The sequence below is a fragment of the Gadus morhua genome, chromosome 4, assembly GCF_902167405.1.
Source record: "Gadus morhua chromosome 4, gadMor3.0, whole genome shotgun sequence".
In the NCBI taxonomy this organism is placed as follows: domain Eukaryota; kingdom Metazoa; phylum Chordata; class Actinopteri; order Gadiformes; family Gadidae; genus Gadus; species Gadus morhua.
This window is the reverse complement of record NC_044051.1, coordinates 15,880,371-15,907,677: the sequence shown is the minus strand read 5'-3', so window position 1 is coordinate 15,907,677 and position 27,307 is coordinate 15,880,371. Positions and strand designations below refer to the sequence as shown.

Below are 27,307 nucleotides of genomic sequence, written 5' to 3'. Positions count from 1 at the left end.
TTTCACGCTGAGACAAAAGGTGGAATCCGCAGGACTAATGGTGCAACATTGCGCCAACGTTTTGCTAGCATTCGGTTTGCATAGATTTAATGTATTCCAGCATTGACTGCGCCAATGAAAACCAAGATGGAGGAGCATATAGGATGGATCAGACACACACACACACACACACACACACACACACACACACACACACACACACACACACACACACACACACACACACACACACGGCAGTATCTAGCTACAGCTGGCCATCATCTGCGGTAGCCGCAGGTGTTGCTCTGCAGCCCCCTGGGCTAACAGGAGGAGGAAGAACAGGTCAGCTAAAGCCCCCGCAGAACCGTGGCAGCAGTGGAAGAGAAGTCAGGGAAGGTGACGACAAAGCAGAGAGTGAGACGGATCACGCGGGTCATGAGCTCTGACCTCGCCGTGCTTTTTTTGGTCTTCGTGTTTCGCCTTTCCTACCGTCTATTTCCAAGTTGCTTCCCGCAGAGTTCTCCTAACTGAGGAGGGGTGGGGTGTGTCTCGCCCCTGACAAGCAGGACAGGTGACGAGGCCTGGGAGACAGCAGGGTCAGCGGATGTGGACACACGATGAGATGGACACACGCACACGCGCAAACACATGCACACGCACACATGCAAGCTCATGCACGCACATGCACATGCAAACACACACGCAAGCTCACACACGCATGCAAGCACACACACATACACACATGCACCGACTGTGTGCAAATAATACTTAGTTTTGCTTTGTGTGCACAAATGCATACAAACCCAAACATGACCCCCACTCAATCACTCCTGCATGTATGCTCACTCTCACACACCCACACATGTAACACACACTCATGTACGCTCACACACTCTCTCACACTCCTTGATCATACTCCCATCTGCACTCATCACTTTTAACACAAACACACACACACACACACACACACACACACAGCTGCCGCCCCCACACACGTATCACAGCCTACAGATTACACAGATTGACTCATGGCTTGTTGACCCTTTGTTTGGTGCTGTATGTTGTACAAGCTGGTGATCTGTCTCTCAGGACTGAAATAGACTCCCTCACAGCACTACTTATTCTATAGCACCTGGGGTACCAGAGGAAGGATGGGGGGGGGTGGCTGTGGATGAACCGCAACAGATGAGCCCAACACTTGTGGACACATGTTTCCTCAAGTATTCATTCATTTCTTTCTGAGGAGATCCGTGTGGCAGCCTGATATTTGTTGATTCTTTTTGATTTGTGGCACATTATGAGTGGCATGATTTCCGTGCTACGGTCACACCTGTAGCATAGAGCTCCTTTGGAAGGAACGGCTACTCAGCTATTCATATTGGAAATAAACGGAGCACAAAGGAAACCGGTTTCGTGATGACATTTGAATCTCTTTCATTCAGAAGCAATTACGTCTTATATTGACCTCATTCACTCATAATAATAATTATTGTAATAACGGGAATACTAATAATAAGATTGATTGCATATCAGACAGAACATTTTCAGAATGACAATGTGATAAATTATTATACTGAATAATAAAACAAACAGTGTCTCAATAATAATTGAGTGCACAGTTGGAGCAGAATAGGAGGAAACGAGAATTTATGTTTCGGTATTTCTACATGGTGTTACTCTTGAGGGCAATGTCAAATGGATATAATCTCAAAGGATTATATTGATTCCAAATACCCATAAATACCCATAAACATTTTTTTTTGCAGTTGTAACGTCGGGTTTGTCTAGAAAAATACTACCAAAAACCAATCGTAAATCTGTAAATGCATTCTGCGGCGTATTGATCCCACTGGGAGTGCCAACGCTCCACGATGCAGTGCTAATAGTTCACACTACTTGCCCGCAGTCTGCATGCATTTTATCACTTGGTTTTCCACCACGGGACATGAAAACAACAACCTATTCAACGGGGAGCCTTGCCTTTGCATATCTGCCAAGTCGACACTAGAGATGCAAAGTAGGTGCATCCAACCCATCTCCTGGCTCCTATCTATGTGGGTCAAAGGTCAGCGCCTCATGCGTATGAGCGCTCCTCTGGACTACTGTAGGAATCTGCAGGGACATCACGATGCCATAGTGAAAAGATTTATGAGTGGGGTTGTGTTCAGGATTGCGATCCTTTCAGTAGTTTTGATTCTCCACGATTTGGGTAGTAATAAGATTGCCAACGGTTGCATCTTTTGTAGTTGCTGTCTTATTATTATTATTATTATTCTAAATGCATGTGTAGTATGTAGCTCACAGGAGGGGGGTGTTTTGTGGTGCAGATCAGCCAGAAGAAGCTGAAGAAGCATGAGAAGGAGTACCATACCATCAAGGAGGAGCAGGAGCAACAGGAGGCTCCCATCGAGAGATACGAGGTACAAGCACACACACTTACACACACACACGCACACACTATGCCACACACTTACACAAAAACACGCACAGACACCCACACACACACACACACACACTGTTCCATACATGCATGGTTTACAAACACACACACCCCCAGGATAACAGGAGGCCCCGATCAAGAGATATGAGGCACATTCTCTCTCTCACACACACACACACACGCGCGCGCACACACACACACACACACACACACACACACACACACACACACACACACACACACACACACACACACACACACACACACACACACACACACACACACCCAGGATCAGCAGTACGCTCCTATATAGCTGTGGCTCACACACATGCACTCATTATATTGAAAACATGAAAGACTAAAATCATAGTTAATGAGTTGTCTACGACTACCGTGTGCTATCTGGGACCATGTTAATGAGTAATCCAGTGCGCCAGTCGTGCTCTGTTAACCATTACGGACCACAGTTTCTCCGCTATGCCCCCGGTGTCCCTTGACCACTGCTAAGATGCCCTCCACGATCAGCACAGCTCTCTAAAAAACAGCGCGCCTCCACTGCTAGCTTCCTCTCCCTCTTCCCCCGTGCTCCCGTCCAGATCTCTCCGAAACTGCCCACTTCCTGTTCTGCCACGTGCCGCTCTCCGATCGGTCGGTGCTCACCGTCTCCCCTTCTGTTTGTGTTCCCTCCTCCTCTCGTCGCCCCCCCCCCCCCCACCCTCCCCTGCCAGCGAGAGAACCGCCGTCTCCAGGAGGCCAACATGCGTCTGGAGCAGGAGAACGACGACCTGGCCCACGAGCTGGTCAGCAGCAAGATCGCCCTGCGCAAGGACCTGGACAACGTAAGAACACAACGACGTCAGCCCCGTGTCGTCACCGGGAACTGGGGAGAAACATGGGTCTGTGTGGCGTGGGTGGGAGTGCACGTGCCTCTTTGTGAGCGTGCTGTTCAACTTTTTGGTTTGAGAGTGTGGATGTAGCTGTCTTTTCGGTTCCGTCTTGTGTGTTTGGTGTGTGCAATTGGTTAGAGACCGTTATACATTTATAATGTAATGTATAATGTCGCACTGTGAGTGTACCTTGTGGGCTAGCGGGGAAGGTTACAGATGGAAGTGTGGTTGAGGTTATTTATGTTGTGATTGTGTGTGTGCACATTCATGCTGGGCCCTCTGCTTTATGTGAGGTTAAACCCTGACCCCCGTGCTGTGATTACCTTCAGCACTGGGCGCGCAGAATGACCTCCAGGTACACTGCTGCCGCATTCTGTCCTGACAGCCGCTTCAGCCAATTTATCATTATTATTTTGCGTGTGTGTGCTTGCGTGTTGTGTCTGTGTACTGTGCATGTGTGTGGGTTTGGGTAATGTGTGTGTGTGTGTGTGTGTGTGTGTGTGTGTGTGTGTGTGTGTGTGTGTGTGTGTGTGTGTGTGTGTGTGATTGATTGTTGAATGTGTATGTGTGTTTTTGTGTGTGTGTTCGGTGAATGTTTGTGTGTGTGTATGTGTGTGGTCGGTGAATGTGCGTGTGTGTGTGTTTGCTGAATGTTTGTGTGTATGTGTGTGTGTGATCGGTGAATGTGTGTGTGTTTGCTGAATGTATGTGTGTGTTTTCGGTGAATAAATGTGTGTGTGTGTGTGTGTGTTCCAGGCCGAGGAGAAGGCTGATGCCCTCAACAAGGAGCTGCTGATGACCAAACAGAAGCTGGTGGACTCGGAGGACGAGAAGAGGCGACTAGAGGAGGAGTCAGCACAGGTCAGCATCAGTGTTCCGCTGTGTTACTGATGGAGAGTGGTGGACTATTTATCACACCGGCCCACATTCAACCCCACCAAAAAGCCACACAAAAAGGAGAGTCGAGCGCAAAGTCAAAAGTGCTGAACAGCTCTAGGGTTTGTTTCCAAATCTCAACGAAGAGGAAAGTCTTATACATGTCGCGGTAGCGATGCCTTATCGCGTGATGGAGAGTCTGCGGCGGCCAGCGAGGGAACCAGGAAAACAGTAGTACGCCTCAGCCTCAACGCAACACATCACAAAGTCATAAAGGTCGTCTCTGGCCGCGACCGAGTTGACTAACAGAAGAACTTTGCAGCTTTCTGCGTCCGTTTTGATAGAATACAGCGGGGGGGGGATGGAGAGAATCTCTCTCGCCCTAATGGAGACACGGCCGTCTCCGCCTCGTCTTGTTTATCTGTCGACCCCGAGGATCTGGAGATTATGTACGGGGAAATGAAGCCTTTAAGGCAGACTGCGGACTGCTCGTTCGCTCTCTCTCTCTCGCTCCCGATCTCCCACGCTCTGTGTCACTCTTTCCATCTCCTACTCTCTCGCTTTCCCGCTCTCTCTCTCTCTTTCCCTCTCTCTCTCTCTCTCTCTCTCTCTCTCTCTCTCTCTCTCTCTCTCTCTCTCTCTCTCTCTCTCTCTCTCTCTCTCTCTTTCCCTCTCTCTCTCTCTCTCTCTGACAATCTCCCCTGGTGTGTTGGAGTGGGCGGAGGTGGATGCTGGGTGGAGGCGTGAAGGGGGTCGGCGTTGGCGGCTTCAATTAGATTTGTGTCGAGGTCACGACTTTGGCGTCCGCCATCAAGCTGCCAATAGCCCGTCTCTGCTTAATGCTCCCTGGCAGCCATCTTGGAAGAACACAAGGGGCCCCTGGGGGCCGCTGTTGACATTGCCTTTGTCACTCTTGTCCTCTGCCTCTGCCAAGGGTCGCGCTAACACTATTACTGTGTGTGTGTGTGTGTGTGTGTGTGTGTGTGTGTGTGTGTGTGTGTGTGTGTGTGTGTGTGTGTGTGTGTGTGTGTGTGTGTGTGTGTGTGTGTGTGTGTGTGTGTGTGTGTGTGTCCTCTGCAGCTGAAGGAGATGTGCAGACGGGAGCTGGACAAGTCCGAGTCTGAGATCAAGAAGAACGGCTCCATCATCGGGGAATACAAGCAGGTATGCACCGACCGTGTTCTGTTGGAAGCGTGAGAGACCAGAGGCTCTTCTGGACCTAAAAAATAACTGAGGCCTTTGTTTGGTTCCTTTTCTAACTCTCTTTGAAGAAGTGAACTGCGTCAGACTCCTACTTCCTTATGATCAGGAGTTGCATCAGATTAAGAGTCAGTCAGTCAGTCAGTGATAGACATCCTTGCGTAATGGCTGTAAAGATCTCGGCCTATTAGGCAAATTTATCATTGCACTATTTTTTTAATAGAACATAAACACATTGATATCTTGGTTACTTCACTGTCCACTGCCCCTGAGAGAGGCAGCAGATCCACACAGTTCTGCTGTCCTCCACTCCACATGTTGATGACACGAAATCGTCCCGGTAGACCTGACTATATAAGGGGCTCATGTCGGTCTGACTGTTTGTGGGACATCGCCCCACACCGTGAAGCACATCTCTGCCAAACTCACCACAAACATCGTTCATAGGTATGCTGTGATGTCTACTTAGGGATATGTTCCTGGTCATTTCAAAGGGGGTCACCAGCCCCTTCCTATTGTTGTTTCTTGCGAAGATCAGAACGGACACATCATTCAACCTGCTATGAATGTGTGATTTGATCTCAGTATTACTTCTCATCCTACAACATTTTGTTTTTGCTAATACTTTTGAGGTGAATCACCATCAAGTGTGTTTATAGAAGACAGGAGCAGGTTCACTGAAGCACATCCAAAGACGGTCGTCGCCGCGGACACCGCGTGTGTCTTGAGTCGTGCACATAAGTGTACACGTACAGGGGCTGCAGCACACAAACACCACACTAGCCATTAAACTATATGCGTATAAACTATATACCATCCCACCAACTATATACTAAGGGCAGACCTCTCGGCTATGTGCTAGCGATGGCTGAGCGTAGGCCCTTAACACAAACATAAACTCCCGGCGGCTTCCCCCTGTTGAGCCCTGGTGACAGACAGCTCGATCTTTGTGTCGACTCTAACAGCGATTCCGCTCTGGTTATACTCGAGGCTTAACCCCACTGCCTCTGCAAGGCATGCAAAATGCTTTGCAGCGGTTCAAAGGTCCTCCAGTCCCCCTTGTGTCAGGCTGCTAAATGTCCCCAACGCCAGAGAGCTTCACAGGGTGGTTTCGGGGCAATTGACCCAGCACACCCTTATTAACCTTCAGAGGACAAGGAACACACCGGGCTGAGGGGTACACTCAGAGTACAGGCCCTCTAGTTCCTCTGACTGAAGAAAATTGATCTTTTTCTTTATAAGTGCCCCCCACAGTAATATGGTCTGTTCTTGTGTATTCTCCGAAGTTGCTTGTCGCTGAAACCTATCATTCCAACCCCATGCTACTAGTGTCTCTTATAATGGCAGAGCTATAAATTGCACAATGGGCTTGTCGCTAACTTTTCCACACGAGGAACAAAGGAAATGGCACGGACACCAGAAACATATCATTCCCCTTTATTGGGTGTAAAAATATAGCCCGGAAATTGCAAATGATAGAGCTAATATAAAAGGGCCCTGATGGGTTTCCTGCGTGCCCGTGTGGCCGAACTCTCTGGTGTGAGAGCCCTTCACATCAGAAGCGTGTAGCACTGAGCCACGCTATAATAAGCCCGGTGGTGACACGATGGTGTTCAGCTGAACGGCTGCGCTCTTATTCTGAAGGGAGTGAGTGGCTGAGTGGCTCCAGATAAGAGAACATTGGAATAAATGTCCGTAGAGAGACAGGGGAGACAACAGAGTTATGTGTTGTTGTGCCGTCGTTCCTCCCAGATAGACTGATGTACGGCTTGCTATAGGTGGTTAATACCTTGATTATAAATGTTGTGTTCATGTGTCTTTCTCTGGGCGGTGCGGAGGAAGATTCATTGTCTTTGTCTGTGTGATGCTGATACTATGAAGCCGAGACATGCCTCATAATATACAACATGATATTATAAGGTTTCCGAGTACCGATACAATCTGTATGTGCGATTCTGTAAATATTGAGATTCTGCAGGAATTGTGGCACGATATTTCTATTTATTTTGCGGTATTCATCTTTTGCTGGTTTATCATCGGGGTTCAGGTTCACTAGGTCCGTCGTGTCCGCCATGGTATTTCTATGAAAGCCGCCAAACTGATTTGATGATTGAATCATAAAGTTGAACACAATCCCTATAAAGCTCTACCTAGTCACTATGGCAACCTACACAATCCATATACAAATATACCGTCACTATGAGAACCTACACAATCCCTATATATATCCCTATATATTTATTACATGCACTGTGCACTTCAATTTGTAATCCAGATGCATGTTGTAAGATATGCGGAGCCTATCTTGGCCCGGTGAGTGTCTTGCTACGGATTTGCTCCTCTCCTCCTCCTTGTTTGTACAGCTCTCCTCCAAAATAAACTGAACAGAGACAAGGGAACAAAGTGCTGTCGCCATTAGGATGACTCAGGGTGTCACTGAGATCCATGTGTAGAGCCAGCGACAGAACAAGTCTGGGGGCGTGTTTGTGTGTGTGTGTGTGTGTGTGTGCGTGTGTGTGTGCGTGTATTTGTGTGTCCCAGTGTGTGCCAGCACGCATACGCCTGTCTGCTACTTTGTGGATCACGGGTGTAGGAGAGAAAGGGAAGATTGCCACCGACACTGAATAAATACCGTCGTCATTATGCAAACGGTGGTGTTCAGTCAGGTGACCTTCGACCTCTGTTGTGTAGATCTGCTCCCAGCTCAGCGAGCGTCTGGAGAAGCAGCAGACCTCCAACCGCGGAGAGCTGGATAAAATCAAGGTAGTTCATTCTCCCACCCCTCCAGCCCCCTCTCCCCCTCCAGCCCCCTCTCCCCCTCTAGCCCCCTCTCCCCCTTTCTCCCCCTTTCCCCCCCGCCCACGTTCTCCCCCTTCTCCCCCTTCTCCCCCCTTCTCCCCCTCTACCTCCTGCCTGCGTTCACCCTCTCACCTCTCCCGTCTCCCACTTCCTCTTCATCCCTCTGGTCCCTCCCAGTTTCTTCACCCCACATCCCTCTACCCTCTTTCATCATTCCCCACCTTATGATCTACTCCCCCACCCCCCCAAACCCTCAATCTCACCCTCTCCATCCCCTCCATCACCCCCTCTCACCCGTCTCTCCCCCCCCCCCCCCCCCCCCCCCCGTGTTTCAGGCCAGGGTGGACGGCTGTGAGAAGTGCAGCGTTCTGTTCAACAAGGAGGGCCGCGTGCGCCTGGCCACGGGGCCCCTGGGCGCCATGGGGCCCGAGGAGAGCGAGGAGAAGGAGGGCCTGAAGAACCAGCTGAGGGAGATGGAGCTGGAGCTGGCCCAGACCAAGCTGCAGCTGGTGGAGGCTGAGTGCAAGATACAGGTATGTTTAATAATGCACCGGGTTAGAGGCTGCCTGGTACGATTTAGAGCATTGGTTCTTTGAGGATTCATTTCATAGCCAAGCAAAATTTGTATAGGAACTGAAATATCCCTAAACCAATCGATGTTGAATCGAATCACATCGGAACATCTAATAGGACCCGGACCTTGTGGGAAATCAGTGGCGATCCCCCGCCCTATGCAGTCCAGAGAGGTTCAGATACAGGGACAGCACTGTATGCGCTGTAGATAGTAGATACAGGGACAGATACGTATGGTGGGAGATACGCAGCCCAACTTGAGGTTCATGTCTTTAGATGGATGTAATGGAGAGTATTAAAAGTGGTTGGACGGGGCTGACTAACACCTGGTGGTAGGACCAGGCAGGAGGCCATGATGGACGGGGCTGACTAGCACCTGGTGGTAGGACCAGGCAGGAGGCCATGATGGACGGGGCTGACTACCACCTGGTGGTAGGACTAGGCAGGAGGCCATGTTGGCTGCACATACACGCAGCCAGAGAGAAAGAGAGAGAGAGACGCACACACAGAGCAAAACAACGACTTGAATAAACGTATCGGACAAACCCTGATAACACTGCCTCATCCAATGTGAGCGCCACGAGCGTATTGATGTGCGTCTCGGGGAACAATGCGCCGTGTTTTGACAGCGGGTCTGCAGCCAGCGTAATGGAGTCATAACGGTGGGGCTGGTGCGGTGCGTGTGACAGGCCCATCAGCATGTGCAGCGGCGGTGGGCGGTCCGCCGCCGCTATATGCTGACTGATCTGATGACAGGCACCCCCCCCCCTCCCCCCCCTCCCTCTGTGTGGGGAGCCACATACACATCGCTGCCGCCTGACAGGCCCTTCAGATATGTGTCGCTTATGCGAGCATGGCCTCACGTTACAAGGCCGACCGTAGGTACGGGCCAGTAGGGCAGGGCCGCTTCAGGAGACGGATGAGGGCCAACGGGAGGGGCGGACAGGAACACACAATCAAATGGGGGGCACATGGGGTCCTTCTGCTCTTTCTTTGGGTCGAGCACGAGATTTTACCGCTTTTAACGTCCAAGATATATAATCAGTATTAATATTGATATGCATGGTATAATATATAAAAGCATTGTTAAAAGGTTATTCCTTTGCCCAATTTCTATAATTGCCATTTAGTGCGACTTGTCGTTTACTGCCATTTCTTGCAATATAAAATATTAAACTGTATAGTTAAAATACTATATTGTACTTTTTACTACGGTCTATAAAATGGTCAACAATATAGTTGCCATCAGGTATTTTGGTGCTGGATGCTTTTGGACGGATCGTACCATTTGATTTCACTCATGTTGCTAATGTTAACGTTCCTCGTGTCTTCTCTTCCTCCTCCTCCCTCTCCTCCTCCCTCTCCTCTCTCCCTCCTCCTCCCTCCCCCCTCCCCCTGGTCTCCTGTCCCAGGACCTGGAGCACCACCTGGGTCTGGCCATGAATGAAGTGCAGGCCGCCAAGAAGACCTGGTTCAACCGCACCCTCAGCTCCATCAAGACGGTGACGGGCACCCAGGGGGGCAAGGAGAACACCTAACTGACCCCGCCCACTCACCACCACCACCTCCCCCGCTGCTATCAGCAACGCCCCCACCGCCCCCCGCTGAAGGGATTTCAACATAACTTGACTGCTACCCCCCCAGGATGATCTGGGGATTTAAAAAACAAACTGTGTTAACACTACACCCCCTCCAAGCCTCCTAATCCTCGTAAGCAGGCTGCGCCCCCCCACCCCCACCCCAGTAAGTCCATTATCCCAGCTGCCCCCGCTCACCATGGGTTTAGGGTGCGTTTTGTTGGCGCTGCGCGTCCAGATCTCCGTTGAACAAGAGGCTGGGTGTGGAGAGAGAAGAGGCTTCTGTTGATTTTAATCTTTGTACTACTGATATTTAAACGCTGTGGAGGAGCGGGGGCTGGACACAGGCCGGGCGCATGCGTCACCACTCCCTGCTTTATGTTCAACTCCCCGGCACAAGCAAGCGTAGTCGTCGTCCCCCCCCCCCCCCCCCCCGTTTGACAGAGAGGGAGGGGTCTTTAGGTACAGAGCTGACATGAGATGAGACGCCTTTTTCTGAACGGAGCTTTTTTTCTTTCTCACATTTACGTTTAACAAAGTGTCACGATTTTTTTAATGTATGTATAAGAATGTGCTGTTAGAAGAAGAAAAACACGGATATGTGCGTGGATTGGTGTTCCGTTAATGTTGATTGTCGGGATTGTGTATTTGCTTGAGTGTACGTGTGTGAGTGTGTGTGTGAAAATGTGTGTGTGTGTATGTATGTGATTGGACTTGGAAGATGTGCTTCAGTGACTGACTGAACAGCCATGGATGAGAATGGCGTGTACATATGAACATAGCAGAGGGACAGAATACAAAGGAAGCACTCATTTAGCCTGCGCGCGTGTGCATGCTTGTAAAAGGAACGTTTTAGATTTTTTTCTAATTGTCTGGGTTGCGCTGATTAACCAGTGTGTGTATACGAGTGATGCTGGTGGCAGGGTGGGGCGTATAGCAGAAGACAATGACCATGTGACGCACAGTGGGCCAGAGAGAGAGAGGCAGTCTTGCCCATCTCCCGTGGTAGTAAATAACTTTATTAAATCTAAATTCTCTAACGTTAAAAATGCATGAGGGTTTATTGTCAGCAGCACCTGGACACAAATAACTTGGATACGTGGAAACTTCATGAGGACCTGGCTAACTGAAACCCTTGTAGAATGAATATATATATATATATATCTCCCCCACACACTCAGTCCAGGCACGGCACAAAGACCAACGAGTGTTTGAAACCCTATCCGTCACTAGAGACAAGGGTCAGACCGCTTGATATACGGCAATACGCTCACACATACACAAACATGTACACATACGCATGCATGAACACACACACACACACACACACCCACAGGTACTGGTAATTCCATCTGGCCGTTTGGGAGACATGTTTAAACCACTCACCCTACATCACTATTCCAGCTCTCATGTCTCCAGCTGCTCGCTGACCCCCCCTCCCCTCGACCTTTGACCTTGACAGAGGAGGTCATGTTTGGAGGCTGTGTTTAGCTAGGGTAGCAGACATATTGTGTTAGCACAGTGTCATGAGTTTGCCTCTACCAGCATATGGAGACCCACTTATATTTAGAATAGACTCAGACACACATCCAAATACTTCTATTAAAAGCACAGCAACAACTAAAACGTGCGTTCTTCCAAGAGCCCTCACCCGATCAAAAGCACATTTCATGATCCATGTCCACTGCCTTCCTGGACCCCAGTCCTACACTGAGTGGGTCGATGCCCAGCGTTCTGATAGGTCCATCTGGCTTAGAGGGTTGCCGGGTAGGGTCACCGGGGGCCATACAGGAGTTCGGACCAGGGTCACAGTGAAGCCAATCCCGGGTGGAATAGGGGTGGTTGACTGTGTGTATGTTTGTATGTTATTGTGCTCCTTTTTTTCTTTAGGAAGGAAAGTGCAAAGCTTGATGCTTCTAAATCATTATCACTCATCCCGTTAACACTTTTCTGTCGACGCTGAGACGTTAAGGAAGGATTTAGTGTGTCTGACAACGTGAAGAGAACTGGTGAATCGTGAGCTGAATGTAGTTTGAAGGTGGAGCGATCAGCGGGTTTGAAACATACCCATGATGCAACGGGGAAAGGCCAAATAACAACAAAGGGGTTCAGTCCTCTAACCACTGAGTTGTAAATAACATATAAACCATAAGTGAATAAATCTGGGGGTTTGTTTCATGTTTTTTCTATTTTATAACTAACGTTGCCTACTTGTACCTTACCTACCTGCTGTGATACAGTTGACTTCACTATGTTTTTACTTGTTTCCTTTATTTCGCTCCGAGCTTGAAAGTCAAACTGCTGTTTGTTAATTTGTTACTGACATGCCCAAAACGTAGCTTTGTCATTGGACGAAAACAAGGAACATTATCAGTGTGTGGACATTGTAATAGTGTAGGTTGCATTGTGTATACTTCATGACTTTCATCATAAAGATCTGAACACGGAGAGATTGTATCTGATTCTATTGTCCGCCCTCCTTTATGTTGCACACGTTATTCAACATATATATACAGCGCCCTCCATAATTATTGGCACCCCTGGTTAAGATGTGTTAAAAGCCTTAAAATAAATTCAATTTTTATTGCAGAAACATACTCACACTGAACATTTTTGAAAAATGTAAACTTCAACTCAAGTGAATTTTAAGTGAAAAAAAAAGTCCCTGACTAAGAAATAATTATTCTTCATAAAATCACCTGTTCCACAATTATTGGCACCCCTAACAATTCCTAGGAAATAAATGTAATTAAAGTATCTGTCATTTCTACAGTAGTTTACAAAGTTGATCAGAGTATGTAGGGACATTTAATTAGTAATTCATAACTTCCTGTTTCCCTGGGGTATAAATATGACGTGCCACAGAGGCCATTTCTCTTCAACATGGGAAAGACAAAGGAATACACCGTTCAAGTAAGGCAGATGTGTGTCGACCTTCACAAATCAGGCAATGGCTAAAAGAAAATAGCCACTCGCCTACACCTGCCCATATCTACTGTCAGAGGAATCGTCAAGAAGTTTAAAACAACTGGAACAGTGGTAAACAAGCCTGGACGAGGACGCAAGTTCATTTTGCCACCACGCACAGTGAGGAGGATGGTAAGAGAAATAAAAAAATCTCCAAAGCTCACTGTCACAGAATTGAAAGGAATGGTAGCATCTTGGGGTCACAAAGTCTCCAAAACAACCATCAGGCGCTATCTACATGCCAACAGGCTGTTTGGGAGGCATGCACGGAAAAAAAACCTTTTCTCACTCAAAATCATAGACGCAAACGCCTGGAGTGCGCTAAGCGGTAAATGACCTTCAACTGGGACCGTGTGCTTAGGTCAGATGAGACAAAGATAGAGCTTTTTGGCAACAAACACTCCAAGTGGGTCTGGCGGAACACAAAAGATGAGTATGCAGAAAAGCACCTCTTGCCCACTGTGAAGTACGGGGGAGGATCGGTGACGCTGTGGGGCTGTTTCTCTTCCAAAGGCCCTGGGAACCTTGTTAGGGTGCATGGCATCATGAACGCGTTGAAATACCAGGACATTTTAAATCAAAATCTGGTGGCCTCTTCCCGAAAGCTGAAGATGGGTCGTCACTGGGTCTTTCAGCAAGATAATGACCCTAAACATACGGCCAAATCTACCCAGAAATGGTTCACCAGACACAGAATCAAGCTCCTCCCTTGGCCATCTCAGTCCCCAGACCTCAACCCCATTGAAAACCTGTGGGGTGAGCTGAAGAGGAGAGTGCAGAAGAGAGGACCCAGGTCGCTGGATGATTTAGAGAGATTGTGCAAAGAGGAATGGTCGAAGATCCCTCTTTCTGTTTTCTCCCATCTTGTGAAACATTATAGGAGAAGATTAGGTGCTGTTTTGTTGGCAAAGGGGGGTGGTACAAACACATTTGATGGTAAATAATTATTTCTTAATGTGGGATTTTTTTCCTACTGAATAAATGCACTTGAATTAAAGGCTTGATTTCACACTTTCTTTCATTGTGGTCCTATATTATTTACAAAATGAATTTATTAGAAGCTAAAGAACACATCTTAACCAGGGGTGCCAATAATTATGGAGGGCGCTGTATGTATACACACATATACATACACCATTTATATACATACATATTTACATATACACATATATATACACATGTCTATACATACAGTATATATTTACATATACACATGTATGAATATAAAAATGTATATATAAATATATATACATGTGTATATGCATGTATGTGTGTATATATATATATATATATATATATATATATTCATGTATACATATATACTGATTGAGAATGGGTCCATTTTTTTTTATTTGTTAATACATACTTAAATCAATATGTATGCATGCATCCATTGCTATAATAGGCAGATATCTAAAATCCATCAAATAATCAGGTCAAATTGTTTTCTATGACCTTCACCATATTCTTGTTCAACATGTCCCTAGTAACATCTGTGCTGATTTAACTGCTGTATTTATAAATAATTAGCTTTGAAATTCAGCCTGAATATGCATGTATTTCTATATAGGCTAATATAAAAAATATATATAAAATTGTATTTTCCAGCAAATAGTGGTTTTCCGGATGGAGATACTTTGCTCTTACACACACACACACACACACACACACACACACACACACACACACACACACACACACACACACACACACACACACACACACACACACACACACACACACAGGTCTGTATTATATATATAAATATTTGTGTGTGTGTGTGTGTGTGTGTGTGTGTGTGTGTGTGTGTGTGTGTGTGTGTGTGTGTGTGTGTGTGTGTGTGTGTGTGTGTGTGTGTGTGTCTGTGTGTGTGTGTGTGTGTATAAGAGCAAAGTATCTCCAGACATCCACTTACTAACTCGCAGTATATCCATGGGGTCACAACGAGATTCTCTGTGGTAACCAGGATCAACAAACAGCGGTTAGCTAATCCGGCTCAGGTCCCTGTTGCATTCCACTGGGCCAATAAAGTTATTCCAAAGGATATGTAACACCAGGGGGGACTGTGACCTCAGTAGAGGTACTGATTGAGGTTCCTTCCGACCCTTTCTCTTCATTCTCGTCATCTTCGGAGAAAAAGGGAGAGAGACAGAGCCAGCGAGAGAGAGAGAGAGTAATACAAAGAAAGGAGCAAGAGAGGAATGAGAAGCAGTAGAGTTGACTCCCTCCAAAGTTGCCCCCGTTTTTCTACTGTTGATCCAAGACAGAAATAAAATGAGGTGAGGATTGGGGAAGGGAAGAATATGCTCATGTACAACCCCTGAATCTGTAGATTTGACACTATACATTCACACAACATTGTTATGCATAAAAAACTCTTTAATGTCCATGCTGATAGTGATCTCTCCACTGTGTCACAGAGCTGGAGATTAGTTGATGACTGGAAGTAATACTTTACATTATAGTCACACAATGATTTTTTGTTTAAAAAACATCCATCATCAGTAGGACTTGAACCCTGGTATCTTAATCAGCAGGTCTTACCACTGAACCACTTAGACTCTAACAAAACAATGCAGGAATTCATATCTAAATTTCAAAGACTTCTGATTCACCTGGTTCCTGGGGACATGTTGAACCAAAATAGTTTCTAGAAACTATTTGATTCGATTTTTCATTTTTCTTGATTGCACCATGAAGACTTCAAGCCTGTGGGCGCTCAAGTGCTTTACCGTAAATCACAATGTAGACGCGCAACTTCACTTTCTTTTTAAGTGTAGATAGCATGACAGCAGCTCCTACGGTGTGAGTGGTGGCCGAGCTCAGTGCGCTTTATTACTCTCTGTCTGTGTATTAAGGTCGCTGTCAGATGTAAAAGAGAATCGTATGATTATATACGAGGGTATATTATTTAAAACATGTCCACGTACAAGCGAAATAGCGAGTAATTTGAGCGATAAATAGGAGGTGTGGCGTGAGCGCGCGTGAAGGTCGTTTGAGTGACACTCACGCTCAGCGCGTGAGAGTTGGCAGCCCTGAATGAGCGACGAGTGTGTGTGTGTGTCCGAGGCGACATTGTTATATCATTTGGAGCGTTTACAACTCCCATAAAATGAACACCTCGGGCGATGACTGAAATGGAGATGTTGGAAACCCGTTACACGTCAGGAACTGGCGGTAACGAGCACCAGCATTACGCAATCCAAGAGTTCTGCCTTCCACGCCAACCCTGTTTCTTCTGGCGCTCCCCATCCGCCGCTATAAATACGACCAGCAGACAGCTACAGACTCAGGGGGGGCATTTGCCTGCGTGGCAAGGAAATGCTGACGTGAGGATGTTATTTGGTCAGCGGGCGGCCTTGCGGGTCACCGATATGAGGTCCAGGGTGAACCTGAGCTCAGAGATACCCCCTCCCTCCTCCTGTCCTTGTGAATGTGCATCATACACACCGTTTTTTGTGTCTGTCATTAGTCACTGGCTCAATATAGAACTGACAGCATTTTTGAGCAATAGCAAATGCAAATACTGTCAGTACTATGCACATGTGAATTAAGCTATGATATATATACCCGTGAGGTAACAGGAGTTCATATCAGGAGTCTCACTTAGTGCATACATTTATCCTCACATTAACACAGATGGTGCGCATGAGGCTCCATTATATCTGGCTTTGGATGTCTACGGTGCCAGAATGCACTGCCACTTCTATCTACTGTAGGCCCACTTAGCTGTGAATCGGTCCAAGCTTTGTTCGCCGTGTTTTAGTCTGCAGTGCCAGTGCTAATCAGCAGCTCTTTAAGTGATGTATGCTGCTGGTATTACATTATGGAGAGGGAGTCTGCTTTCATGGCCTCTTATCTGGTTTATACGGTTTAGTTCCTGCTAGGAGCACACTCAGCTGCCCCCCGCCTGGTCTTAGTGACAGTTGCGGAGATGATATTCCAGCCATGGTGCTGATGTATGAGACCCCTGATAACCTGGAGGGGAGGCTTTAGGTTGGTTTGTGGGGAGATGGAGAGGGATCATGTGGTTGAGTTATGGCTGCGGACATGGGTTTGCGTTGTAGGATGTTGTGGCCGGATTGTGTGAATGATGTTACCGTTTAACAGGTGGTGTTTGAGACGTAGTAGTCAGTCAACCTGTATCGTAGTTTAATTTATAGTTATATTTGTTTTCATTTTTCTTAATCTACCTTTCCACTCTCAAGTCCCATGAATCATTCAGTGGCTATGGCGCATGTTTCTGCAAATGTTACAACCATTTGGACCAATTGAGAGAATACTTGTAGTCACACCAATATGAACTTTCATGCGCAATATATATTTTTTGTCATCTTACAAAAAAAGTGTGGTTATTGGTTGTAAAGGGAGAAAAGGGGAATCCAACACCTTATTTACATAATCACAATCTAAGTGTACGTAGGCCAACATAAATCACATATTTAATTCTGAGCCAACGTCTTTACAATCTGCTTCCTGTCTCCAGGCTGGTTCTCTCGGATATGGAGGAGGAAAGAGTCTCTACAGAGTGGCTTTGTCAGGCTGGATACAGTAACGCTGATCCAGACCGATCCAGTGAGAAGATTGGACAGGAATAGGAGATAGTGAGGCGATCGAGTTCTGTTTACCTTCATCACAGCCACTGCCACCAAAGGCTACGCTGTCAATTATTAACAGCCTTCTAAGTCTTAAGTTGTGTTGGTGTTTTTATTCTCTTTTGATTCTGATGCTCCTCATCAAAATGATTCAATATGAACCAAAGCATGCTTTCATTTCAAACGGTAATCTCACACTGATTTAGAAATTAGAATTAGACAACCACATGGGACTGAGTCGTACATGGAGATATATATATATATATATATATATATATATATATATATATATATATATATATATATAAAGCTAAAGCAAACAACAGTTCCCGTGTAAAGTGAGAGCTGTACAAGTATGTGACGGCTTCCATAAGTGGACGGACGGATTGGAAGCGAACTGATGAGATTCGCGGAGCGGGACTAATTTGTTAGGAGCAACTGTCATCGCCCCCCCCCCTCCCCTCCCTCCCCCCCCTCCCCTCCCTCCCCCTTCCCTTTTCTCGACGTCTCCCCTCTCCACGCTTTTCTCCCTCCCCTTCCTGCGTTTCTCCCGGTTGCTTCCAGGACTTGCGAGATGACACGCACACATGGTGCAGAGGTCCTGGCAGGTGGATGAAAGGCCGGGGAGCTCAGGGGGCTGGTGTTGACTGTTGGAGATGTCACATGATACTCTGAGTCAACCAGAAGCAGCGCTGACCCCGATAAAAGTGACTGACACGCCACCCAGCTAAACCATTTGCTTCTCCAGGCCTATTTGGGTTTGTTTGGCACCCCAGCTTGTTATCTAGATTGTGAGCCTGGGTATAGAATTCATGTGAATAACATTTTCATTCTCCATCTGTTTTCATGGGTTATGTTTGATTTTCCAGTGTACTGGTCTGAAAAGAGGTAGAGTGCGTTGTGGGTCTTCTTCTGATTCAGTGTGAGGTTAGGTTGGTAATCTCGAAGATCTTTTTCGTTCTCTTTGAAGGTTACTTCTGGTGAATAAAACCATTTCGCAACAATGCAAACTAGTGAGCGGAATTGTGCCCCCAACAAACACCACTGAGAAATGGAAACCGCTCGGCTGAGTGCGCGGCCTGTGATTTGAATGCATTGCGAGGATGTCGCCCGCGACCCCCAGATTGTAACGTTCATAACACTGAAAATGCAAGAGCTTTGATCAGTGGGCCGCAGGCGGAACCCCCATTGTGTTACCTCCTTCGGCAGAACCTGAAGATACTTTTATTAAAATGAACATCATTTCAGATCTTAGAGATTGCCACTTTGAAACCAAATGAAACTTTGTTTGAACAAAATCATTCTCAGGAGAACGATGTCAATCCTCCTTTCCTTGTTTTATTTGACACTTCGTCAAGCAGAGCAATAAAGCCAATAACTGGGACAAACCATGGAGCAATACCACCGTGAATTCTTTTTAATAATAATAAATATTACAGATAGTTAAAATGACCATTCTCAAATTTGTCTCATCTGCCTCTTAGCCAGTGCAGTTTTAATAATAACGATTTCTCTGTAATCTGTCATGACCTACAGCACCGCTATCTGAATGAAATAACTTCATGGATATTCATATCATTGATCATTTTAAAGTCCAATAACGCATATGAATGAGCACACGAAAACCTGACTCTGGTTGAAACTCATTTTGAGTAAAATCAAAATAAATAACTTTATTTATATACAAACAAAATGAAACACAGAAATCCAAAGCACTCTTAAGACATCACTTGGGAGAACAGTCAAAGTAAAAAAATAAACATAAAATGTTCTTGCCAGGGCAGCAAAAAAAATAAAAGATTCACATACGAACAAGTAGATATAGATGTATATATGCATGTATTCATATATATATTCTTTATATGTGTCTTTCACAAAAAAAGCCAGTTTACTCTATGAGTAAATACATTCTACTCTAAAATCACTAGAACAATAGTGTACATTCAAAACCAAAACACTGTAGTCACTTATCAGAGGATATCATAGGACTGGGTGAACCAATGCCGGATGAACCAGAGACACTGATCGATTCCCCCGATGAAACCGTACCTTGACGTGTGCGTGACCAGCGTGCGCGTGCCCTGTATCGACGGGAGACCGTCTCCATTTCCATACAGATAGAAATGGACCACATTTGTGCCAGCCAGCAAAATCTGAATCGCGCACCCAACCCAACACACACACACACACACACACACACACACACACACACACACAAACACACACACACACACACACAAAATGATCTGTTCAGCAGTTCGTCTGATAAACTCTGCCTCCGCAGCTGAAACCTGATCCCAGATCTATTTCTGCCGCTCTGCAAAGCTTCAAAATGGCTACCCAAGCTTTCTGCAACTCGGTGCTCTCTCCCACCAGACCTAAGCGACTTGGATGACACACTCTCTCTTTCTCTCTCTCTCTTTTGCTGTCCCTGGGAACAAGACTTATTAAAGAGAGAGATTCACACCCTGATACACCGTTCCAGGCCCTTCAAGTTCCAATTTGTTCGAGAAATAAATGAACACATAGTTCAGAGGATAATATAATAGTATAAATATAACCTTACAACAGTGAATTACTTATTATTGGTAATACTTTAATGACTATTTTCGGTTGGGCTGGCAGCGGCAAGGGAATGTCACATCTGTGCAACAAAAACAAAGGTCGGCCATTTTGTCTTTGGGTTATCGTTGACATTGAGGAGGCACCGATACGCCGATCAAAACCACAACAGCAGACCACTTAAATCTAAACACGGCTGCTGAAACATCTTTCAGACACACTCACAATAGTCGGTTTGGATAGACGTCCCCATTTCAGTAATCTTGACCATAGATCTGCAGTGCAGTGTTTCGCTCTGCTTATTAAACACAGAATATAAACATCTACCTCTTGTGATTCTAGCCAAAACAGTAGCATGTGGAGAGCGAAGGTGAGACTGCTACAGAAGACTCAGTTGCTAGGCACCAGGGTTCTCAGTTGTGATGGGAGACGCATCTTGCAGTCAAATCCCACTGAATGTTATTAAACACAAACCATGTGACGAGATCGTTACAATCATGTGTTGATGAAAACATAGCATGGTGACTTTTACGCTGTGCCAAAGTGCTATGCTACTACGATAGGTGCAAGGGAAGGTTCTGGTTGGATCGTCTGTGTGAGTGTGTGTGTGCGTGAGTGTGTGTGTGTGTGTTTGTTTGTGTGCTCGCGTGTGTGTGGTGTCAGGTAACCCCTGAGAAGGTTCTGTCTCAGTATTGCTTCTCTGTGTTTGCTTTGTGCTTCTTCCTTAAATAGTATTTTATATTATAACGTATATACAGTGTGAAGCAGTACATTGTTCTTCATACATGCTTGCGGCAGCACGGGACGTGACTGCGGGTCTGTCCACGGTATGGGCTATATCAGTAGAAAAGGGTCCGTTGCTACAGACATCTCAGTAGGGTTCAGCGGCAGCACCAAGGAGGCAAAATGCTCCTCGCTCCCAAAACCGTTGTGTACAAACAGCGGCTCTCCTGAAATGAGCCAACCAGCTGGTACAAGTCTAGCATCCCCAGCCCTCAGCCAAAAGCTATTCATCGCAAAATGCTTAGAAAGTAAGGAGGAAAAAGGAATACAGAAGAGTACAATGATAATTCAGCGCAGCCCCTGCAGTCCTTGGTTTACAGTAAAAGCATCTACTTTTCTCCAATCTATTTAAAAACACATATGAAGGCTTTAATTCCTTATTGTCGTGGTCAAAGTAGAAGAGACTTTAGCTTGAAGGACTTCAAACGCCATGCCTTCTGCCGGAATAATAGTTTTCATGTGTCATATAATTGCGAGCTTACAAGCTTAGAATTCCCCCATTCTATTTTTTTTCTTTAACAATTTCCCTTCGCTACTGAGAACCATGCAGGCATTATTTAATAAATAAAAAATTGTTCAGTGTTCACGTGTTCCTATTGGTAGCAGTACTTCTGTAATGGTTTTCTGGCTGGTGGTTGGCTGGAGTATAGAGATGCTTTCAAAAATAAAAAAGCGTATGTACTGGGTATAAATCATATCATCTGTAAATGTCTCACTTTCATATCTATTAGCAATGTTGGAGTACATTGTACGTTGAACTATGCAAGTATGTGTGTATATATATTTATATACATATGCATTGTACATATAAATATATACATATGCCTATAAATATTTACACACATATGTATATGTAAATATGAGCGTTCCTCTCTTCCACCCAGCTAACCTGCTAAGGTTACCAAGAGAGGGGGAATCGGAGCAGCCATAAGAAATAGTAATGATCATTATGCGGCACTACCGTCCATACACACACACACACACACACACACACCCTCTCAGGCCAGATGTTGTGTCTCTAATGGATTCTCCAATCCTTACTGGAGAGTACAGGGTCAAAAGGCAGCTCTCCAAGGCATGAGAGAGAGAGAGAGAGAGAGAGAGAGAGAGAGAGAGAGAGAGAGAGAGAGAGAGAGAGAGAGAGAGAGAGAGAGAGAGAGAGAGAGAGAGAGAGAGAGAGAGAGAGAGAGAGAGAGAGAGAGAGAGAGAGAGAGAGAGAGAGAGAGAGAGAGAGAGAGAGAGAGAGAGAGAGAGAGAGAGAGAGAGAGAGACAGACAGACAGACAGGTAGGGAGAGAGAAAGGGATAGAGAAATAGAGGAATTGTACAAAATGAGAGTGAGAGAAAGAGAAAGGATACAAAAAAACACATCTGTATTTTAATAACCCAGGAAACTAGCAAATTCTGCTGTGGAGTTGGGGCACAGCAGTTGGGGCAATCCCTGCAACACACAATTATTTAAAATCTTTCATCCGCAACTGTGAGATTTCCTATTTTCTTTGCTCGATTCGGACGTTCTTGTTCAGAAGCACCAGGGATTAGCCACTGAATCAAGTGGGATGACAAGAGGAAAATGCAAAACCTTCTGCAGCACATTGTGATTTTCTCTCTGTTAATAGACAATAACAAATCGCCATTAAAGGCCGTTCTGTGAGCTAGGCTTCCCAAAATAATCCAAGTGGCTTAAGACGGGCAAAACCTCGACAACGCTGTTAAAAAGTAATGAACACACATAAAAAAGGCTGAGTATGTGTATGCCGACAATGTACACTCACACACACATTTGGGTGTGTACAGTAGGCTTGATGTGCATTTACACATTGAGGACATTGCTTCAAACACAATCTCAAAAAAGGGAAAGCAAATCTCCAACTTTCATAGCTCGACATTTAATATTGCCTTATGATCCGAGACACCCTGTAATTTTTTTCCTGTGATGCACTGTAAAAAAAAAAGGATTGCTCAATGACAGTACTGGCTCTTCAGTTCTAGATGCTGACATGAATACGAGACAGACACTGTATCTCACTGTATTTCTGCACACATTGCAAGAAGTACAGTGACGCTATAGCAGGCCTTCTCCTTTGAAGCAACTGTTAAAAAAACATAACAAAACAAAAACAATTGTGGCATCCCACGACATCATCACAAACGCGGTCACGGAACAAACCCAACAATATGTTAACAATTAGAAGGTATAGCCTATTAACAAAAGGTCAAACACTACGCCTACTTCTTTATTTAAACATTTTCCTACAATAAAATGTGTCGAGAGAATCGTGTTGGACGGATTATGCTGGGGCAAGAGATACGCAGTTTAAGCCATTGTACAAGTCCAGTTTTTGTGCTCTGTCGGGCAGTCATAACGTTGCTGATAACCTCAGCGGATAATCCTACCCTATTTAGTTAAGTATACAATTCCTGGGGCTGTTAAAATACACAGAAAGGGGGCGAAAGCTGGTAAATAACGGTGTTGTATATCCCGGTTCCAAGTAGACACCGTAGCGTCCTGTAGTTTGCCTCTGCTGTTCGCTAACATTAGCATTAACTTCCAGCATAGTCAGAGGCAAACACAGCAGCCATGTTGTACAAACAGACGTCCCGCTGAGGGGGAAAGAGAACCAGGGGGTTGAAAACAAGAGTGAAAAACAAAGACAAACCAACAAACCAGCAACATACAATTCAAAGAAACCTCACAAACAACAACTGTGCTTTTGGTTCGCGCCGAAAAATGCGGAGCAGGATGGGAGATGAGGTTGAGATGAGATTTGTTTTAGTGAACAGAAGATATATATCGTAGTGTATACACACACACACAAACACACACACTACAAAGTGTCACATCATTCCCTGCCAGTAAGGAGGCGATAGAAAATGTGCTTTCCGAGAGAGAGAGAGAGAGGGGTTGAGATAAGAGAGAGACGTGAGAGGGGCTTGGTGGGTTCAAAAGTTGAGCACCTCTGGTTCTGGATGGTCAGAAAAGGCTCCGGGCAGGAGAGAGAGGACACTTACAAAGGGCTCAGAAGATATCAAAGACACAGGAAAGGAGATAGGGAGTAAAGGAGGAAGTGGAGCGAGGAAAGGAAGGAAGGAAGGAAGCGTCACTATACTAGAACAACACTCATATCATAATAATATGAAAGATAATATTGCATCTCCTAGGACTAGAATTCCATTGCTCAGTGTATATAAAATTGGAAGAAATATTTTTCGCTATACTGTGATATTAGTTACATTTCACTTACTTCTAAAATAATTTATACCAATTATATTTGATGGCATATTTACATAAATACATTATAACAATAAAAGGAACATCATCATCGACACATTGTTATAGAAACATACACCATACAATATAATTGTATATATCATGTCATGTTACAGCCACACGTACACACACATACAATCAATATGAGCTATTGCAATGCTGCTGTCGTGTTGGAAAACGCTGTCGGACATTCACATCTTCATCAGCATCATCATCATCCTCATCTCAAGTAAGTAAGCTCCAAGCAGACAAGAGTTTTCACGTGTATTGCTATAATATATTATACTATGTTTATATAATATAACACCCAACAAAGGGTTCAGCCCGGTTTAAATAGATGCAGCTGAACATTCGTGTCATAAAATCCAAACTATTGCTTTTTTATTTTTTTTCCACTCCTATCGAGTCCATCTCCTCTTCCTCCTCCTCTTCCTCCTGCTCCTCCTCGTCTACCCGCTTTTCGTCCAGACCAGGAAGGAAGGAAGGAGAGGAGGCGAGGAGAGGGGGCGTGTCGGCGGGCAGGTCAGACAGACTCGGGCTTCGGCAGAGCCGTTGCCAGAGGACTGAACTAAATAAAGCCAGACCGTCTGGATCTCCGTGACTCTTCAGCCAGATGCCCCCCAAAAAAAGAGAAAGGGAAAACAGGAGGATGGCATTGAGCAGCGGTCCTGTTGCCATGGCCAGAGAGAGAGAGAGAGACAGAAGCAGAGACAGAGACAGAGACAGAGACAGAGAGAGACAGAGAGAGAGAGAGAGAGAGAGAGTCATCCGCTGGGAGTAGCAGCAGCATCATTTCCCAGTGCCTCTAGAAGTCAGAGAAGAGGTCCTGGGGTCCCAGGTGGATGATGAAGGGGGCGAGGGTCCGCGGCTGGTAGAAGGGGTTGTCGATGAAAAGACCACCTGGAGCCAAAAAGAGAGAGAGAGAGAGAGAGAGACAGAGAGAGAAAAATGGGCAGAGAGAGAGACAACCAGATAAGGAAGAGAAAGACAGAGGAATCAGAAGTCATTAGAGTTGAAGATGGTCATCTATGAATAATTGTATGGCCACGTGAAACTGCTCCAGTCAGTAGCCTACAGACGACATTTGACTGTGAATGTTATTTGGCGCGTTAATGTGTCAACCATAAGAACTGCTCAAAGGAAATTTCCGGCTGTTCTCCTCTTGTCAGATATTTCTTGAACATATTTACTACTTTTCTTATCACGAATCATTTTTTGGGGCAATTGTTGGGGGCTGTCACCCTACTGTCGCATTCTGGCCAGAGTTCAGACTAGCGTAGCACCCGCCGAGTGAGGCTTGGTTGCCAGTATGCATCACAATGCTCACCCCACCCTGGCCCTCACAGCCGAGAGGTGAGGAACGTAATGATAGACAGAGACAAGGGGAGGGTTAGGGGGCCATGTTAGTACAATGGACACGACACCGGGGTTAGCCCCCTACCCTAGTGATGAGTGAGACACCGGGGTTAGCCCCCTACTCTAGTGATGAGTGAGACACCAGGGTTAGCCCCATACCCTAGTGATGAGTGAGACACCGGGGTTAGCCCCCTACTCTAGTGATGAGTGAGACACCGGGGTTAGCCCCCTACTCTAGTGATGAGTGAGACACCGGGCTTAGCCCCCTACTCCAGTGATGCGTGTCATAGGATCTTTAGGGTCCAGTCTCTAGGTCTAACATCTCATCTGAAAGATTTGGTTTAAATACTCTTTACAACAGCAGTGGCACCAAGATTCTTAAATCATTCAAACTATTTGCGACTGAAATATAGTATGAGGGAAAATAATAAAAAAAAAGGCAAACAGATGAGTAACAGCTGTAAGGTCACACAAACACACACACACACATCTACATTTATTAATGGAATATTATGGATCTTAACCATTGGATAACTCAGAACAAACCAATGGGTGAGCCTCATAGCCGTAACCATGGAGACGTCAGCAGGAACCTTGGTACTCCTGATTAGCCACAGCGCTCACCTTTGAATAATGCTTTGTATTGACCAGTACGTGGTTATTTGTGTTATGATTATTTCTCAACCATTCATTTGTCTTAGTTAAAGGGTCATTTGGATATAACGGAAAAAAACGGTTGGTTCTGTGTTCAACCTCATCACTTGAAACTAGCAGGAAATAATTGCATTTCTCATTCATTACGTTTTTAATATGGAATAATGCAGTTAGTTTTAATCTTTGCAACAATGCAGGATATTGGCTGTAGCTGTTCATAACTTCCAAACGTTACTCTTTACAATAAGGGTACATTAATTAACAATTCATTTTAAATAATTTAATGCAGTAATAAGCGTTAAATGACAGTTAATTAACAGTTACAAATGCTGTTGATGCAAACAAAGGCATTAATAAATACTTTATTGAACAGGGTGAAAGTTAAACTAACCCGAAACCGAAATCCTATACTAATGCTATACACTAGTGCTCATTAGCCTGCATTACTACTGTACTACAGTACTGCATTAAGCAAAATTAATTAACCTTTCCATATGGTCAAGTACTAAAAGGTAGGGCTTGTCATGTTGTGCCCTTTAAACATTGACGCTCAAAGTAGAAGATCATTGGTGGAATCTGATCCACAGATGGACTCTCTGAATCCAACGCAGCAGACGGAAAAAAAGGCCACTACGATAAAGCAATGGCAGTGGAGAGGAAGTGGAATGTTCCAGGTCTTTCCTGGAGTGCTCCTTCCTGAGGTCATTGTGTTTTTATTACAACACGAGGGAGGAGCGACGGACGGACAGACGGACTCGGTACCTTCGTACATGTTGACTTCTCTACAGG

The 27,307-nt window shown here is 45.5% G+C and overlaps 2 protein-coding genes and 1 long non-coding RNA gene across 11 annotated transcripts in view; 2 read left to right on the top strand and 1 right to left on the bottom strand.

The window, feature by feature from the left end:
• rabgap1 (RAB GTPase activating protein 1) overlaps positions 1–12,793 on the top strand; it is a 73,934-nt gene extending 61,141 nt beyond the window's left edge. For 2 of the 4 annotated variants that reach the window (XM_030353266.1, XM_030353270.1), the window contains 7 exons: positions 2,307–2,399; positions 3,148–3,258; positions 4,063–4,167; positions 5,263–5,346; positions 8,074–8,145; positions 8,517–8,714; positions 10,167–12,793. In XM_030353266.1, coding sequence (XP_030209126.1) covers positions 2,307–2,399; positions 3,148–3,258; positions 4,063–4,167; positions 5,263–5,346; positions 8,074–8,145; positions 8,517–8,714; positions 10,167–10,292 — 789 coding nt within the window. In that variant the 3' untranslated portion in view covers positions 10,293–12,793. The remainder of the gene's footprint in view (positions 1–2,306; positions 2,400–3,147; positions 3,259–4,062; positions 4,168–5,262; positions 5,347–8,073; positions 8,146–8,516; positions 8,715–10,166) is intronic. The other 2 variants (XM_030353267.1, XM_030353269.1) reach the window with 1 other exon arrangement.
• Positions 12,794–15,204: 2,411 nt separating this feature from the next.
• Positions 15,205–17,990, top strand: LOC115541539 (uncharacterized). Its single transcript, XR_003976377.1, has 2 exons — positions 15,205–15,577; positions 17,785–17,990. It is a non-coding gene; the product is annotated as an uncharacterized LOC115541539 (long non-coding RNA).
• A 5,114-nt stretch (positions 17,991–23,104) lies between these two features.
• strbp (spermatid perinuclear RNA binding protein) overlaps positions 23,105–27,307 on the bottom strand; it is a 71,725-nt gene continuing 67,522 nt past the window's right edge. For all 6 annotated transcript variants that reach the window (XM_030353767.1, XM_030353768.1, XM_030353770.1 and 3 more), the window contains exon 19: positions 23,105–25,408. In XM_030353767.1, the coding sequence (XP_030209627.1) occupies positions 25,314–25,408 (95 nt within the window). In that variant the 3' untranslated portion in view covers positions 23,105–25,313. The remainder of the gene's footprint in view (positions 25,409–27,307) is intronic.